The sequence below is a fragment of the Xiphias gladius genome, chromosome 18 (assembly GCF_016859285.1).
Source record: "Xiphias gladius isolate SHS-SW01 ecotype Sanya breed wild chromosome 18, ASM1685928v1, whole genome shotgun sequence".
NCBI lineage: Eukaryota > Metazoa > Chordata > Actinopteri > Istiophoriformes > Xiphiidae > Xiphias > Xiphias gladius.
Window position 1 is genome coordinate 10,036,803 of NC_053417.1, and position 19,070 is coordinate 10,055,872.

The 19,070-nt window shown below is 38.6% G+C and overlaps 1 protein-coding gene across 4 annotated transcripts in view; it reads left to right on the top strand.

Moving 5' to 3' along the window:
- The window catches only part of sema3b (sema domain, immunoglobulin domain (Ig), short basic domain, secreted, (semaphorin) 3B), an 82,632-nt gene extending 64,599 nt beyond the window's left edge, over positions 1 to 18,033 (top strand). For all 4 annotated transcript variants that reach the window (XM_040152377.1, XM_040152378.1, XM_040152380.1 and 1 more), the window contains 14 exons: positions 3,600 to 3,719; positions 4,447 to 4,540; positions 4,843 to 4,962; positions 5,127 to 5,269; positions 5,543 to 5,657; positions 8,625 to 8,694; positions 8,905 to 9,049; positions 10,682 to 10,901; positions 10,998 to 11,089; positions 11,296 to 11,337; positions 11,558 to 11,715; positions 11,839 to 11,894; positions 13,488 to 13,627; positions 13,907 to 18,033. In XM_040152377.1, the coding sequence (XP_040008311.1) occupies positions 3,600 to 3,719; positions 4,447 to 4,540; positions 4,843 to 4,962; positions 5,127 to 5,269; positions 5,543 to 5,657; positions 8,625 to 8,694; positions 8,905 to 9,049; positions 10,682 to 10,901; positions 10,998 to 11,089; positions 11,296 to 11,337; positions 11,558 to 11,715; positions 11,839 to 11,894; positions 13,488 to 13,627; positions 13,907 to 14,419 (2,028 nt within the window). In that variant the 3' untranslated portion in view covers positions 14,420 to 18,033. The remainder of the gene's footprint in view (positions 1 to 3,599; positions 3,720 to 4,446; positions 4,541 to 4,842; positions 4,963 to 5,126; positions 5,270 to 5,542; positions 5,658 to 8,624; positions 8,695 to 8,904; positions 9,050 to 10,681; positions 10,902 to 10,997; positions 11,090 to 11,295; positions 11,338 to 11,557; positions 11,716 to 11,838; positions 11,895 to 13,487; positions 13,628 to 13,906) is intronic.
- The last annotated feature ends 1,037 nt before the right edge of the window (positions 18,034 to 19,070 follow it).

The window sequence follows — 19,070 nt, forward strand, 5'->3', positions numbered from 1 at the left end:
AAAAGGGAGAAAAGAGAGAAATAACAATGGCCATTCAAGCTTTATAATAAATTACATGCACCTGGCAATATTCTACTGTACTAACTTATGGCCATTTAATCATGACTGGGTGCTTACATATTAAAGAAACAACACATACGTAATTATAGTGGAAAAATGTTTTGCTTCAAAGGGATCATGAAAAATCATAATAATATTGAATAAATTGTACTTTTCATTTTCGCTTAGCTTTTTATATCCCAATACATAATATTTTACATAAAAATGCTTCAATGAAAACCTAGTTCATGTGAGACACATAGACAGATATGGAGAGCAGAAGGACAGATAATGGCCGAAATAATAAATAGGTAGATCAAGTTAATCATCTCTAGATAAAGAGAGAAAAGGAAAAAAAGACATCCACAGCAGAACAATACAGCTTTACAAGACATGAAGGCAAGACCTAAAGCTTAGGCCACTGTGAGGTCACAGCCTGCGTTTTGCTCACTGTTTCTACTAATGAGTCCGTGGGAGGTCAAAGGTTGACCACTGAACCCTTTAACACCCACACACACACATATACCAAGGAAATGTGATTGCTGGCATAATTCACCTCTGTCGCCCACCTCCTTCCTTTCTGATCTTTTCAAGGTCTTTTCTCCTCTTACCTTTTCTTTTCCTCCTGCTGGCTTTGTCTTTTGTCACATCAAAGAATTGACTTTGTCAAGCCACTGCTCCACTGACTCCCTCACCTTCCTCTGCCCTCTAACACACACACGCATGCATGGAAACACTAAGGGCTTACAATATAATGGGGGTTAGATTGGGGAGGAGGAGGTCTGGCTTAAGACATACACTGGGAATCCTGAGAAAAAGGAAAATTGGCACGTGTATGTTTTATCAGAGGAACATGTTGGTGTTTGAAAGAGTGAAGCTGAGGTGTGTGTTTGAGTGTGCGTATCTTCATTCGTGGTGTAAATGTGTGTTTCAGCCTGAGGGTGAAGGAAAAGTTGGATCGTGTGTGCCCCCTTCTTTCATGGGAAACAGAGGTCTCCTGTTTTTGTCAACGGCTTAATCAGCTCATTGTTTGGTTGAACACCTTCACATGTGCAAACACACACACAAACACATACACGCAGAAACATGTATGTATTTACACCCCAACAACTCCAACTCCCTGATGTATTTCAAAGGCTGAAAAGCAGGCCTTTGTTCTAAACCACTGAGGGTTGTGTGTGTGTTTGTGCATGTGTGTGTGTGCGTGCGTGTGCGTGCCTGCGCACGTGTGTGTGTGTGTGTGTGTGTGTGTGTTTGTGTGTGTGTTTTGTGTGTATGTGTGTCATGCTTAATGAGCCACAATTCCACCTGTGTCACTGCTTTCACAACCTGGTCTTTCAACCACGGTTGAGGCTGAAAGACAGAACAAACAGAAGACATTTGATTAAAGAGGAGGGTAAATTTGTAGATAACAGGGAAAAATATATCGCCTTCTCTTCAAAAATTTACATTTTCTCTTTATTTTAAAGGAACCATAGCCAATAATGACAATCCATAGTCTGAAACATAAGAGCATTATAAAATATAAAAATAAGAGAATAAAAATATATATAGAGAGGAACATTCCTTGATCCTCTGATTAAGCCAAAACAGTTCCATCTTGAATAAAATTGGTAGATTATAACGAAAATTAAAACTTTCATTTATAGGCACAAATGTGAAGTAAAAATTAGGACATGATTATTGACAAATAAAATTAGGAAGAATCACGAGACTTTGCACAAATCAATTTTATATGGGCACACACGGGTGGTTGTTTATTATCCCAGTCTGTGGCTGATGGACAGATTTAATTATGAGCCTCCACTAACCCCAGGGATCCAAAAGTGTTTGTAACTTGATCAACAGACAGATGTTACTGTGGCCTGTCCGGGGAAAGTAGACAGGAGATAAAGGGAACGATAGTTACATTAGATGTGAGAGCCAGTGTGCATGTTCACAGTAGTGTGTAAAGACAGCTAGATCTTACTAAGCAGACTAGGGTTTTAGGAATATGAATAGTTTTGTAATGACAACACAAAGCCTGCAGCCAAAAACTACTGATAATCATGATGATAATCATGGTGTCCATGTTCTTATCACTCATAGGGTAGTTGGACAATGGGCCAATCTCCTCAAAGCCTGGTGTTAAGATTGTGCCTTTGACTAGAGAAAGAGTGTGTACCATCCAGTTGGGTAGTGTACAGTAAATCTCCTGAGAGCCATCTTACTGTAACCAGACTCCAAGATGGACAGATGTGTCTGTGGGTCAATAACCTGCTGTCTAGATTAGAATAGGAGGGAAAGGAAAGAGATGAGTAACGACAATGAAAATCGTTGATGTGAAGGAGGATAAAGCAAAGTGAGAGATAAAAAAGGTATGGAAAGTGGTCTGCTGTAAAAGAAAAAAAAAGATAATTAAGCACTAGTTTACTCCTGCCTCTTTTTGTGGAACGCCTCTACTCTTTTATGTGTTGAACATTAGTGGATTTCTCTTGAATGCTGATACAGACAAGACTTTAAAATGACAGGCGATGATGATGATGAGAGAATTTGCACCACTCCCATATATGTACGCTAAGTTTGAAGACAGCCGCCAGCCTAGCTTAGCAAGAAAAAGAAAAGAAAGAGAATAAGTGTAATTATCAAAATGAAAACTGTTCCTTCAAAAGGAAGTTAAATTGTGTTTATGTGTGTGTGCTTCTTTAAGTCTTTGACTTGTGCTCCGTATGGTTCAGTTGCTGCTCCACCTAACTGAGATTTAGTGGTATAAATGTTTTAAATAAGCAAATATAAAGCAGGTAACAGATGTCTCAAACAAAAGTAAAAAAATATATATAAAACCCAGGGGTGGAAACTAAACATTATCCCCAAAACTGAAGTGGAAAGCTTTAGTCCCACTGTGGCCATTTTACACTATATTTGACTTTATTACGCTTTGGACAAGAACATATGCAGGCTGAGATAGCTTGCATATTATCATGCTATAGATTGTGTACTTTCTTAAGGTGATTGAATCACGTGAACCATACTACTAGAATCTAGCCTAAAAAAATATAGCTACATAGGTTTGCTTTCCTCTTAGCTCACAGTTTCAGGTGCTTCTTATACTTTTGACTTGTATTTGCTTTTACCATTAGTAGACACACATTCACATTCATAGACACACACACATTGCAGGTTTGGTGTGTGTACAGCAAGGACACAAAGGCTGTCACAACAGTGCAGCGTTGTCACAGGCAGACGGGGGAGAGGAGCTATGTGAGGAATGTATAGTTTTGTTACGGCTATGGGGTTTACCGTGGTATAGGTGACACATGTACAAGAGAATTCTGCATATGTTGTTTTTTAAGGTAAACACCCCAGTATCTTTTAGAATCAGTACTTATGAAAGAAAAAGAAAAAAAGAAAAAGATAGAGTATTTCCTTACAAGAATGTTGTCCCTGCTCTGAAGCGGAATTTAATACATGCATGTAGGGGGAAAAAAAAATCCAAATCAGTGAAGATTTTTTAGTTAAAGGCTACCTGTCAAACTGCTATTCATAGGTAAACTCACGCTGTGTATCTGTGTGTCTTTCAGTCCGACTGTGTGAACTACGTGAAGATTGTGCACCACTATAACCGCACCCACCTGTACGCCTGTGGAACTGGGGCCTTCCACCCTACCTGTGCCTTTGTGGAGGTGGGACACAGGATGGAGGTGAGGAATATACAAAGCAAAACAAACACTAACACACACAAACTGCTGAACTGCAGTATTCCATTCTTATTTCTCCTTAAAATGCTTTAAATGTGTCATAAGATCTAACACAACAGTCCTCTTTTACACAGTATCATCAAACGCTTAACATATTAACCTTCATGACGGGAGGATTTATTGCAAGAATGTTAGACTGCATTAGTTTTAGCTAGGTGTTCCTAATAAACTGCCAAATGAGTGTATATTAATCAGTTACTAGTTATGGTGCAATTGCACTATGCTAATATTTTAGTGACAACTTCCTTCATTTGTTCTCACCTGCTAAAACACACTTGTTCACCATAAGTTAGAACATGATCTGAACAATCTGCAGGAAAGAACCTCAGAACACAAGGTTTATGAGTGTAAACAGAAAAATGTTGACATCTGATATCCAGCTGTTACTCATGCTTGAAAAGCTTTGCATAAAAAAATTGATTCAAAGCAAACTGGAATCTTGACTGATCCTGCAGAGAAGGTGTGTTATGGCAAAGAGTGTACACAAATCAATCATGCTTAGCTCAGCTGGCTGGTTTCAGATTTGTTTTGTCTCCCTCGTGCAGCTTAAATCACAAACATGGAATCTCAACCCAAAAGTGACTCTATGGTTTCGGCAAAAGAAAACAAAGTGTATTGTATATAAGATCACACCTTAGATACATTTTTCTCTGTCCTCTCTTTCCAACAGGACCATGTGTTCAGGATTGACCCCTCTAAGGTGGAGGACGGGAAGGGGAAGAGTCCGTATGATCCTCGCCACAATGCTGCCTCTGTGCTTATCGGTAACTAAACCCTTGCACATGCATGAGCTAATTATCCATTAACTATACATTTTTACTTCAAATTTGACTTGTGTAAGAAAGTTTTATCGTAACTGATTCAGTTTATCCCATCTCAAAATTGTGCTGATGCTGCCTCAAGTGTATGATCGTAAATATGTAATTTTTGTGTTTATTTTATAAAATTTTCATTCCATAATTTTACTTTAATTTCGGATTTTAGCTTTAGATGGCTAGTATAGACCTAGTCATCATTAAAGCTGTCATGACCAATCAATGAGTTACTGATTAATTCTGTCTCCTAGGTGATGAGCTATATGCTGGCGTGGCCACAGACTTAATGGGACGCGACTTCACCATCTTCAGAAGCCTGGGGAAACGCCCCTCCATCCGCACCGAACAGCATGACTCACGCTGGCTCAATGGTGTGTGTGTGTATGTGTGTGTGTGTGTGTTTGTCTATTTATGTGTCAGAATGGGCATCTTTTTCACTTGAGTTCCCTTGTTACACTGAACCTGGTAATTACTTTTGGAGAAAATACCGTTCTAACAATGAATGACATTGTTGCTCTTTTTTTATGTGTACCAGAACCAAAGTTTGTTGGTTCCTTTTGGGTCCCAGAGAGTGAAAACCCTGATGATGACAAGATATTTTTCTTCTTCCGTGAGACGGCGGTTGAGGCCCAGGGGCTTGGAAAGTCCACCTACTCCCGCATTGGACAACTGTGCAGGGTGAGGGATCGTCTTATCACTTAAGTACAATATTTGAAATAAACTGGGTGTGAAAAAAACACCAGCATTCACCGGGCCCGCTCAACCTGGCTATCTTACAGATATTGTAACTGTAGGTCATCTTCTGTTGAAAAATTAAATTTGGTAAAGTTGTGAGTGGCTGGGGCCCTATTAATGACTGCTGCTAAAGCTTTTGCTGTCTTCTTTCACACTATAACAAATTAAAATGTAATATCTTGTTGAACAAGTCTTGACTGTCTTGTCTTGGATCAGAATGACATGGGCGGTCAGCGGAGTCTGGTGAACAAATGGACGACATTCCTCAAGACCCGTCTGATCTGCTCGGTACCAGGCGCCGATGGCAGCGACACATACTTTGACGAGCTGCGTAAGTTCACTGTGCAGACAGTCAGTAGGACAGATACTTGTCTGTTTCAACTAATTTATTGCTAAAAATATTTCAGACTAAAAGTATGATATAATAATTTATGTTTGAAGTGAAGGCCATGCTGGAAACTCAAGTCTAAGTTGTCCTTCTGATATCGAAGGCAGCCCACTTTATGACCCCACTCTGGCCTCAACAGGTGTGAAAATGCGGTGCGAACGTTCATATCAACTCAAATAACAAAATGGCAAAACTGGTCTAGGGGACTTTAATTTCTGTGTTATTGCCAATCCAAAATATTCTGAAGTGTGATAATCTGATTCTTCAGAAGTTAAAAAAAAAGAAAAACAGGGAGTTGAAATTTGGGCTGATTTTCTAACCTTGCTTTGGATTTTTACACAGAAGCGCATCCTATGGGTGCAAAGGGAGAAAGAGTCAAGGACAGCATATTAATTGACAAGGATTTTTGACCACAACTGTGGATTACTATCCAGCTTCACATTCCTGCGGGTTTTTTGAGAATGCATGAGAGATTAATTGTTAATTATTCTGGCCTGATCCAATTCCAATGTTTTCGCTGCTTTCAAAGTAAGTTGCAGGCTTGTGTCTGGTGAGTCTTCATTTGACAAAACGTCATAATTTGTTTTCATTAGACTTATCCACAAGTGAGGTTAAATGTCTGAAGCATGCATTGTGGGCAGAAGAAATGTTTTATGATAAAGAAGACATGATTTTACTCTAAACACAGAGGAGATGTTCCCTAAATTTCTTATGCCAATTCACCCGTGCATTTTACTCATAACTTTTCACAACTAAGAGCTAAAACTGCTTTATCCTTTATGTACATTTTTTAAAAATATGACTTCTTACAGTAAAACAAATTTGTGCAAGTCCTTAAGTCTCTGGACTTAAAGCAGAAGTATAGACAGAGCCATGTTCGGCATCTCAAGAGTGAGAGAATACTTTCTGCTATTAGCCTCTCAAAAACTGAAAACACAAAAGCAAAAGTGTAAGGAGTGGATCAAACCATGTGTTTGTCGGCTTGAACGTAAACTGCAAATGCTAGCATGCCCAATAAAACAACTTATTACCTACAATGGTAACCTAACCCAGCATTACTTCTAAGGACAAGGAGCGTTTCTTTAGCTAACTACTTTTTGTGGGGTTACAGGTTGCTTTAAAAAGTCTTGTTCACAACTAGTACATCTACTGTTTAGTATTTCCCCACTGTGTGAAAGCTGGTCTTGGATGCTACAGTATCAGCGTGTAGACCAATGTTAGCAACTCTGTCCTGCTCTGTTGGATTTGGGGTTGGTCCTCATCCTAAAAGGCTTTTTTTGTAACATTAAAAGTTAAACATCCAGCTTGAAAATATGAACAACAAAGCATAAATCTAAGCTGTCATTTTTGTCCAACTGCTTATGTTAAGCAGTTAAACCAATGTCCTTATAAGCAGGTCTTGCCACTCGGCAGCCATCTTGGCATCGTCCCCAGGCAGTTATTTCGGGCTAACAAGGCCAGGCCTCTATCTAAATAAATGGGAAGAGAGTCATAACTTCACTCTCAGTGGTCACTGGGACATAAAAACTGAATGTATAGAATCATCAGTCAAATCTGTTTAAAAAAAAAGCTTTAAAAGTTTGGAAAAGTTTGGTGTAAGGTTTAAATGCTATTTTCCACAGGTTATACTTCTACTTCATATGTGCAAGGTTTCACTTCCACAGGTTGGACTTCCACTATACATGTGCAAGGTTTCACTCATGTCAGTGCAACAGCTCGATTGGCTTAATATGTTTCCTGTTCTGATGTTATAAAGCAGACAGTTGGCTTTTGGGGGGAAGGGGGATATGTGTTATAGAATTGCCATCTTTGATGTTTCGGGGTTTTCTATTCAAAATGCTCAAAGTGGTGTGTCTCCTCCCTTATAAAGACTCTTGTCCAATTGGGTTATGTCAGAATGAAATAATATTCTGCATATACATTTATCCTCATCTTACATCATATAAACATAATATAAAATTTAAAAAAAAAACGTATAAAATACTAGGAATTAAGTAGCTCTACACTGAATATTTCACATGTCTCATAGTATGCATTTTATTTAAAAAATAAAAACCATGACAATAGGACCAAAATAAAGTCGACAAAACTCAAAAACATATTCCTCAAATGCCATGATAAAATGCTAATCCAGTCTCAGAGGAATCATCAATGAATTATATTAGGAATGCACAATTTTGGATTAAAACAATCGACACATGGCAACGTAACATCTCACAATCCTGCAGTCATGTGCTTTGCACAGAAGCTGCAGCAGTTTCAGTTCTCAAGACGTTTCTGATTGATATCTGTGCGCTGTAATATGATCTTTCTTTGTGCTTATCTTGTCACACAGGAAAAGCTGAACTAAGTGGAAAAATTGGTCCAGATATTAACCCTACCTTAGGCTACATCTGTCCATCACACTCCCTCATATGAACAATGAATCTCTTATCTTGACCAAGAGTTTTCTGACCATACCTGAAGCCAGATCTTTAAAAATGACATCCCTGTTTATCCCCGTGTTTATCTGAACCAGTTGTAATTATTGTACTGCAATACCTGCATCCTGTTACTTTTTAATAATTCAATAGTAGTTGGAGCAGTAGACACACTTTTTAAAGTATGTTGTTCATTATAGACCAAGACTCAAAAATGCATCTTGTTTGTGCCATGCCCTAAACTGGCAGATGTAACAAATTATTTTAAATAGACTAAATCTTGTTAAAATTGATTTAACAAATCACAGCATGAAGCTATGGTAGATTTTGTTCCATGTCATGACCCTTCACTTTTATCAGTGAAATGTCTATTTAAAATAGTTAAAAATGGCCATAGGGCTTTGTATATCTATCTCTCAACCTTTGACCTCTTGACTACCACCACCTGACCTGAGTGTGTATGTGTGTGTGTGTGTGTCCCTGTCCCCAGGCGATGTTTTCCTGCTGCAGACGAGGGACAGAAAGAACCCTCTGGTCTACACCGTCTTCTCTACTTCCAGGTCAGAGTCCATTTTTATCTGAGTGTGTGTGTGTTTTTGTGTGTGTGTGTGTGTGTGTGTGTGTGTCTGTGTGTGTGTGTGTGTGTGTGTGTGTGTGTGTGTGTGTGTGTGTGTGTGTACAACAGAGAGAGAAAGGGGGAAAAGAGATAAGTGTGTGTGTTATGTGAGTGTTTTGATGTACTTAACCCAGCTTCCCATGTCTCCCAGCAGCAGTGTATTTAAAGGCTCAGCTGTGTGTCTCTACTCCATGAATGACATCCGGAGGGCCTTCCTGGGGCCCTTCGCTCACAAAGAGGGGCCCAACTACCAGTGGGTTCCCTTCCAAGGAAAAGTCCCCTATCCCCGCCCAGGAATGGTATGTCCATAACAGTAAAGACCCATCAATAAAGTAATGTCAAGAGTTTTCAGCCATGATTAAAGTACATGGACAGAGGTATGGTACTCCTAGTACTTGCACTTTTCTGGGTATTTCCATTTTATGCTACTACATTTCAGAAGAAAATATTGTACTTATTAACTTATTGCGTTATATAATTACATCACAGCAAATTTGACAGCTACAGTTACTAGTTACTTAAGTAATGGATCTGACTACTTTTGCTCCTCTTGTTTCTTGTATTTCCGTTTGGGACACTGAACCGCTTTATATTCACTATTCATAAGGGAACACACGCTGTGCGAAAATAAAAACATATAGCAATATGAATACATTAATCCCATGTAATGTCTTTGTGATAGATTCTTGTGGCACTTCATGCGCTTGCAGTGCTCTGTTTTAGACCTCATTTAATCCAAAAGCTATCAACAGCCCCCCCAATCAATATGATGCCTATTAGGGCTCTTACATTCTGCTAAGCACACAGGCATTGCATCTGCAGGGTTTGTTATGCAGAGCTTCAGCTGTTACTGCCACAGCAGGACAATCCCGATTGTATGACTTCAGAATAGTAATTGTATTTTGCCTACAGAAAACCCTCTCTCACACCATCATCGCCTCACTGGGTTGTAAAATTAGCAGAACAAATCAAATTAAAAGAAAAAAATCATGCTTACAAGAGAATTATGCAAAACTGCCTATAAAGCAGATTCAGCGTTTAAAATGCTTAAACGAGATCAAAGGTTTTTCACATGATGAGAACTGTAGGGAAAAACCACAAATACATCACAATGCTGTAAAATACAGTAAAAAGAAAATATCGTAATTAAACTTAAAGAAAAATAAAGTAGAAATACTGCATGATGCTACATAATATTTTAGTAAAATTTTAGTATCATGGAATGAAAGTCCAGGACTGGAATTTTAATTAGAGAGGGAAGCTGGACTCTGATCTTGAGAAAATCTCTCTCACGTCCCTGTGACCCATTACGCCATAAGCACCTCTCTGTGGCCAGCTGGACTGTGGCTTTGTGTACTTAAGGCCAACTGATGTTGACGAGTCAGACTTTTTATTCCAGTTTACATGCACAATGAAAAAACAAATTTACTCAGAAAATTTGAGTTATTTGAGAAACTTTTGGTTCGAACATGGCAAAGAGTCTCTGAGTCTCATAGTCAGTCTTCTTCTGCAGAACTATAACAAATCCTTTTCAGTAAAAGTGGAATAGCTGGATTATTGAAATTCTTTGAAATGCTGTAAAGCAGCTAAATTGCTTTAAAAATGAGGCATGTTTGTTCAAACATTCAAAAACTACCAGGACAAAATCTATAAGTATTTACAGAGTTTGTTTTTTTATGCTTTAAATATTTTTGCACCAATTTGCATCCCCATTGAAGTTCAGCAAATTATGTATCACAGTAGAACCCAAAATGCACCTGCAAAATAATGACAAATGACACCTTACCTCTAACTGTAAGCAAGAGTCATTGTAAAGTTAATCTTTGTGCTGCATCTCTTCATATATCTTTTAGATGAGATTTATTTTTGATTTCAAGTGTGTATAAACAAGGACCTTATGAATCAAACTTTACCTTATTGCCTCCCTTTAGTGTCCCAGCAAAACATTTGGCAGCTTTGAGTCCACTAAGGGTTTCCCAGACGATGTGATCCAGTTTGCACGTCACCACCCTTTGATGTACAATCCGGTCTACCCTATGAGCCGACGGCCCGTCTTCATCAGAACTAACGTGGACTACAGCTTCACACAGATCGCTGTGGACAGAGTCAGTGCCGCTGACGGACAGTATGATGTCATTTTTATTGGCACAGGTGACTGACTTGTTTTCGGATCTAACTCTTTACTTCACATTTTAACGAGAAAATAATGAAAAAACATATTAGAACACTTTGCATTTGTTTTTTCAGACAAAGGGACAGTTCTAAAGGTGATCAATGTCCCCAAGGAGAGCTGGAACAATATGGAGGAACTTCTGCTGGAAGAGCTGGAGGTCTTCAAAGTACGTAAACTATCATAAAGCTTTTTTTTATATCTAGATTTCGTTTAGATAGAAGCACTCTCGTACTGCACTGTATATCTGTGAGAAAACATGACAATTCTTGCATGTTAAATTGTTTGTCTTTAATAATCAAAATTGACAAGACATATTGATATATATATCAATATATAGATAAGATTTTCATTTGCCGTTTCTATGCTCCTCAGGATGCATCGTCTATCATCAACATGCAGATCTCCTCAAAACGGGTAAGTCTTTCATACTTAAAATTACTCGTTAGCTATACTGAATCTCCTGACTCAAAATGGTATATTGTATAGCTTATGTGATACATACACAAGCTAAAGTCACCAGCTAAAATTATCAAATGCAAAGAAAGCTGGATGTTTGGATTTAAACCGAATTTGACGCTGATACAGGCACTGTTCTCTTTTAAAACTTCTCCCTCCCTCCTTTGTCACTTCACAGCAACAGCTGTATGTGGGGTCTGACACAGGCATTGCGCAGGTACCCCTTCATCGCTGCAGTGTGTATGGGAAGGCCTGTGCTGAGTGCTGCCTGGCCAGAGACCCGTACTGCGCCTGGGATGGAACATCCTGTACTCGCTACCTGCCAAACACCAAGAGGTTAATGACATGCACCAGATGACCATTCATTCATTTTGGCCAAGAAACAAAAACAAAATAACAGTGACAATAATTACAACTGTCCAATTAAAAAAATCCTAATCCTTTCACAACATTTTTCAGACGTTTCCGTCGCCAGGATGTGAGGAATGGGGACCCCAACACTCTCTGTTCTGGAGGTAAGATTCAGTGCTCATTCTAAACATTGTACTGATATGATAACGACTCCCATGTTGTCCAGTAATAGCTTAATTCTGCATTATAAATGCAATATCATTACATCTTCTGATATTTACAACTGTTTAAGATGCCAAATCTCTTTCTCAAAATCTTTTAAGTTATCTTTGTCTTTTTTTCTTTTTCTTTTTTTTTGCCAGGTCTTTTTATGGCAAAAGTCTAAAAGCTAACCAGAAGTGATTTGGTTTACATTTCCTTTAGCAGCAACAATATGTGTGGAATAACCAAATGATGCACTACATACAGAAAACCAAACAAATACCATCATCACATTTTTGTATTTTGTAGATGCAGCAGGGAATCTATTGTTAGTCTGTTGCTTATTCTTCAAATGAAACCATAAACGTTCCGGACGCTTTGATTTTTCCTTTGTTCGAGCAGTTCTGCTGGTTGACCATTGTTGAATTGCTGAGGAGGTATTTTCAATAAATAAGAACAAAACCTCACTTTTCTCCTGCTCTGACTCAGAGACTCTTGGCATGTGACATCTCACTGTCCCTGTGCCAAAAAAACCCCAAATCCTTCCTCCCTTCACCTTTGGTGACCTCTGTCCTCCCAGACCACAATAGCAGCATTCTGTCTCTATCTGTCTTTCTGCCACATAACTGAATCAGGCTAATTTCTCTAACTGAAGGCGCTCCAGGGTAATACGATTACTGGCATTATTGGCATGCAAGGCCAGGTTGTGTAAAACTAATGATGATCAGAGTACTTTTCTCTGATGAGAGAGACTGTTTAGATGTTTACACACCATTGTTTCCCAAATAATCTGTGTGTTATGCTGGTGTTAAGAAAATCTTATTGATCTTATTCTGATCCCGTTTTAGTCTTGATATACAGTAGGTTGAGTTTTTAAAAAGTCTTAAATCTTGGAGAAATTTGATTATACTTACTCCCACTTATGACTGAGATTAAGATTTTGGGCTCAAACACTAATTCTTTGTCAGTATGAGTGATGAGGTTTTGTAGTGACAAACTGCTGCCAGCACAATAAAAGACCTTGTTTGATGTTACACATCAAACATGTGAAGAAATGTTCAAATCAACCCTTTTAAGTACTGACACATACTCTCATTTCCCCATCAGTACCGTCAAATAGGCTGTCATTAATCAGTCTTGACTAAGACTCTATTGTGCTAACAAATAATATGGGTTCCATGTTTTTCTTGTGATGTCAGTGCATAAATAGATTAACTAAAAAGACTGAACAAGATCTGCTAACAATTTTAGTAATTTAGTCTTTATAGACCGTGTTTCAAAGTAAGCTTGGTTTTTAGCCAAGCACTATCAGCTCAGTTTGTTTATGTCCCACACTCTCTTCTTTCTTTCCTTGGTCTGTTCTGTCTGTTCTTGTCCAGTCTTTTAAGCCCTTCTCTCAAGACCTTTCTGCATTGTTATGTCCTGTCCTGTCTTGCCCTGTCCTTTTTTTTTTTTTTTTTTTTTTTTTTGGCTTTTCCATTCTTGCCTGGTCCTGTGAACACATGTTCTGAGTTACAGCAGACCCACAATGTCTTTGTCTCTGCTGCCCCCTGCAGACCACCATAAGCACCGTGTGGCAGAGAGGAAGCTGTATGGAGTTGAGGGGAGCAGTACTTTCTTGGAGTGTATCCCCAAATCCCTTCAGGCCAGAGTCACCTGGACCTTCCAGAAACATCCACAGAACCCACGAGAAGAGGTGAGAGGGATGTGAGAGACTGAAGAGAGGTTATAACTAAGAAGTTTGACAAGGACATTCTTGAAATTTACAAAAAAGTTTTACAGTACTGTGTATATCATCAAATTAGAAAGCCATTCTCTCATCATGTGCATTTAATATAAACTGTTATTGTGATGCTAGTTTAAAAAAAAAAAAAAAAAAGGGTCTTTTGTCCATTATTGGTAATGAAACTGTAAATTTTATCCAGACTGATTCATCAGCTCCTTCATTTCATTTAATCTTATTTCTGTTTTCCAGGTGCGTCTAGATGACCGCATCCTCCAGACAGACAGAGGCCTTCTGATTCGGCGTGTCCTGAAGAGAGATATCGGCATCTACCAGTGCCATGCCATGGAACATGGCTTCACCCAAACTTTACTAGGCATCACCTTGGAAGTTGTACCCTCAACATCCTCCTCACTTTCCAATCTACCATCTGATGCCCCTGTCCGATTAGACCCCCGCAGCGGAGGTGGGCCCCCAATGACCAATCAAAAGCTTTGGTACCGGGACTTCATGCAGCTGGTAGACCACCCTAACCTGAGCACCGTTGACCAGATTTGTGAGCAAGTTTGGGCGCGCAAGAATGCTGGCAGTGACCAAGCGGATAAGATCTTTCCTGCTCTTGGGAAGGACATCCCGCCTCTGGGCCCTGCTGTCCGCCCAGCTAACAAGAAGTGGAAGCATCTTCAGGAGATAAGGAAGGGGAGAAACCGCCGGACCCACGATGGAAAACCAAATCCTCGGGCACCACGCAGCGCAGGGGAGTAACAACGTCGAGAAAGAGATGGAGGCAGAAAAGAATGACTGATAAAGGGAGAAAGGAGGAGAATGACAGAAAGACACTGAAAGACCAAGAACTCTTGGAGGCGTTCACACATCCAGATACACATATGCACATCAACACACACACACACACACACACTCACATAGCACCTCCTCTATTGTGTATATTTATCTATGGATGCCCCCACTATACGGTACCCCAATCCCTGAGTCCTCATCCCACTGGTCAGCCCCTGCATGTGCTGCCTTACTGCCCAAATTGATTCTGCATGATCCCTTTACACTGTTCATGCCACATGCCAGCTACACATGTTATGTGTGGATAGTGGGTCACAGCATTAACACCTACTCTCTGGGCTACACCACTTGGAACAAAAACCCCCCAAAGCTTAAGTTTAACTCTTCTCATGGCTTTTTTTTACCTGAAGATTTAATACTAGTATATAAAAATGGTGGACTTGAATGTTGTGTACAATGGAAAAGAGCAGAGAAACGTGACAACTGGAATATCTTACCAAGTAATGGTCTCTAACTGGAAACATACTTAACTTTTTATGTGCAATTGCACAATCATGCAGAAAGATAAACAGTTTTTAAAACAGATGGATTGATCAACTTCCTGTGGAGCCTGTGGAATAGATAAGCATGGTGCAGAACTGGTCATATTATATAGAGGTTTCATAGCGGTTACCTTAGTCAAATTGAGGCATGTTGCAGCAAAATAAATCACACAATACAATGCAGTTATGGTTAGTGAGCAGTCATATCTGGCCAGATATGATTATATTGTTTTACCGGTCCAAACCACTAGAGAATGAGGGGTGGAAAAACTACTGGCATTCCGTGATGTGAGAGAAAGACAAGATGTTTACAGTACACAGACTAAGATGGAGCATGAAGAAGTAAGTCTCAAAAGGCAAAAAAGTGCTTATAAAACCTGGATTACATAAAAAAAAAGTTTAATTAGGTTTTACATGGAATCTTTAAAGGTACTACATGTAAGTTTTGCTGTTGCTGCACAGCCAATGTCAGCATTAACAGCTGTTTACTTACCGGTGTTGAAGAAACGTTGCAAGTTCAGCATCAAACTTCATTCCTTTATTCGCCAAGAGCTGTTGCCAGTGGTGGAAAGCAATGCTAATGTTAACTCTTTTTTAGCTTCTATTTCTATCACTTCTTTTCTCCTACTGAAGTTAGCATGCAAACCAGCTAGCCCTGGGCTGTACCGTCTTGTAATACCACTTTACGATAGGGAGTCATTGTAGCGTCCAGTCTGCCCTCAGTTCAGCATGGGAGGATGAAAAAGTAGCGCTGCCAAGAGGGCATATTCTAACGTCTTGTCTTGTAAAGACAATGATGGCTGAGGCTCTTGGAAAGCAACCATTATCCCCACCACCACAACCACCCGCTCCCAGCAAGAAACCACATTCAGCAGCAGAGAAAACTTACATATAGCCCCTTTAACATACATAAATATCATAGTTAGCATTGAAATTGCATATAGAATGAAAGTTTTGACATAATCCAAAACCTCACTATAAATTCACAATTTATTGGTTTTATTTGACTGTGTTCAATGTTTTTTGCATTAATATTAAGGAGAAATCATGAACATGGTGGTTTGGGTGGGAAGCATTAAGTGAGAAGGAAGAGGAAAGATCTTAATGGACTCCAGTATGACAACCCACGTTTCAGGGCTACAGTACAGTATATATATTAGCATGATATTTATAAGTGAAACTATGATTTTTTTTTCTTTGTATTCTAAGTGGTACTTCTATTCCTTGCTCTTTTACACTGTTCTTGCATATGTTGTTTACGATAAGTACATATATGCAAATATTATGAAACGACAGTTGATGAATCCTCAGTCAGCATAGAAATGTACAGAATGCTGTTCTTCTGCGCTACCCACAATGCATTTCACTGTTGGCAAAAACAAAAAAAACAAAAAAAAAACTTCCATCTGACTTCATACACTGTTGTGGTCACTTCTCAATGTAGTGTTAGTCATTAATATCATTGACTTTTGCTGCTTAACAATGTCATCTCTTCCTAATGGACAATTAAATTGATACGGTCTTCCTTCTCTCTGTCTTTAGTCCAATCTCTCTCTGTGTATTATCTGTAAAGAAACCTTATTTGTTGGTTGTCTGTGCTAACATGGTGTGTGTAGCCTGTTCCCTAGTGTCCATTGTGTGTACAGGCTCAGATGAAGAGCCTAACTGTGGTACCATACTTTATTATATCATAGTCTATTGACATGAAAGAAAGTAAATGGCCTTGTAAGATAAAACGTAAATTTATGTTTTGCATTCATGAAACCTCAATATAATTTTTATGATGGACATATGGTCTAATTTGTGCTGCTGCCATAAATTTTTCAAAAGCAAAATGGCTTTTAAAAAATTTCCAGTAAAATCTTACAAAAATGTATTTTTGTAATAGTATTCTTACTTCTACATTTGGCTTTGTTGTGTCTATTACTTCACACGACTGTGAACTGTGTGCCAAAATGGCCCTTGGATCAAAGTTCTTTTGGAAACCAGGTCCTGATAACAGGAGGCAGCACAAATTAGGTCTGTGAGTGGATTTTAGATGTATGGATTCATTGTCGTTGTTATTTATATACATTCTTTATAGAGATGTAATTAACTCTTTAAACCGAACTGAACTGAACTGACTGGTGCCTGTAAAAGGGACACTCTGCATTTTGACGCCACAATCAGGAACAGAAGATTCAATGCAAAAAGGAGGTTAAAAAAAAAAAAAAGAATTTAATTGTAGATACATGTTGTTGGTCCATGCATGTGCCAGTACCTGCATTTTAAACCACAGAACTATTGAGTTTAGGCTACTAATTCACTAAATGGAGATTTAAGTTATTAGTTGTGTGCTTCTCTTTTCTTTAATAAAACATTATTTACATTGGTAGTGATGTCAGACTTGACCGAGTCTCCCTTTTAAGCCAGCTGTTGTTTTGTGCTCATTTGAAATTGCATGACCAATGTTAGTGGCTAACGCGTTTGACAATGGTGTGGTGGCAAGAGAGAGCGAGAGAAAGAAAGCACAATGTTGAATATTATTATTATTCCTATGTATTTATGTGCAAAGATAAGCTGATATGTTGTGGTGGATTTTATTTTTCTTATAAATGTAGATTTACATCTGTATCGTTAATGTTCTGCTGAAAAAGGACTCATCCTCAACTTTTTTTTGTACATTATGGCCAATGGGAAAATTCTTCCTGAACACAGTGTCCAATTAGAGTCTTTGTTGATCACAGCCCTCCAATCAACACTCCTGTTGCATCCCATGCCATGTGACGCACCCCTGTATGAGAGTTCACAAGGAGAGGCTTGTGTGTGTGTGCGTGTGAGTTAGAGAGAGATGTGTGCGTGTGGTTTGTGTGTGTATGAGAGAGAGTTTTGGGGGAAAGCAGAGCTCTGTAAATAATGGCAAAGGAACAGTGGTGTGCATGTGTAGAGCGGTCTGTTGGTGAAAGTTCAAAGAGCGAAGGCCAAAGTTAACGTGGTGCACTGTAATACTCCCAGAGGTCTTTGTGAAATGTCCTGTCAGATTGTTTTTGATTAACACAATAAAAATATGCAGTTACATAAAAATGAAATCCCTGATCTGTTCGGTAATATAAGGCAGGAAGAGAAATGATGAAAAAAAATCATAACAGCATATTATTACGAAACGTTTAATTGTAATGACTCACATATTCTGAGTCATGACAGTCCAGCATTTTAAAATGATAAAGATGGTAATGACAACGTGGGGACGTGCTGCATTTCTATTTTCAGTTTTTGTCAGTATGAGATTCCATGAATGAATTAAGGACTGTCGAAACAAATGGTTTAACAGAGATTCATTCAGATCCTTATTTTATTTAATCTAGTTTAATCAATGTTTGAATCTACTTTGTCCCGCCACTGGATCCTAAATTATGTCATCTGCGTTTTGACCACATGGTGGCAGTCATGCTATGGTTCAAGGTGTATGATACATGAGCAATCTTAAATAAGTACTTCTTTTTAATGACCTTTGTTAGGTTCCACAGTGTTGTTACTGTAGTGTAAACAGTCTATGTAAAGTGCGATTGAGAGGTAAAGTAGAACTATAGGTAGTCCATGCAAAATAATGTGGAGATTATTCATAAAAATGTTGATGAAACAGAAGCAAAAAATACGCTAAGGGAAGTCCCTCAACTTAAAACCAAATAATTCCCAACAAGAGTAAGCTGTCAGTTCCTTTCCAACTAACAAACATCAGCACCATACAGCTGACCGTTTTTCAACAGATCATAACACTGTGGTGTTATGATCTCAATAAACTACTGTTCGTGAGAGGTTATTGAAAAGGAAAGAAAGCAACCTTTTCACAGTTACTTTGATTCCATTTTTAAAAAATGATTCATCTCCTGAGGACCATTCTTTACTTCTGAGGAAGATATTCACACAATGATCACACATGTGATGAAATGATCCAATGGATCATTTGACAAATGAAATAAACCTTAAACATATGAAGTACAGTAAAATAAAATTGTTTCTTTTGTCTCATCCTAAAGTGCACAAAGTCATACAAGGTTTGTAGCATGAATGTAAGACACTAAAGAAAATCATTTAAA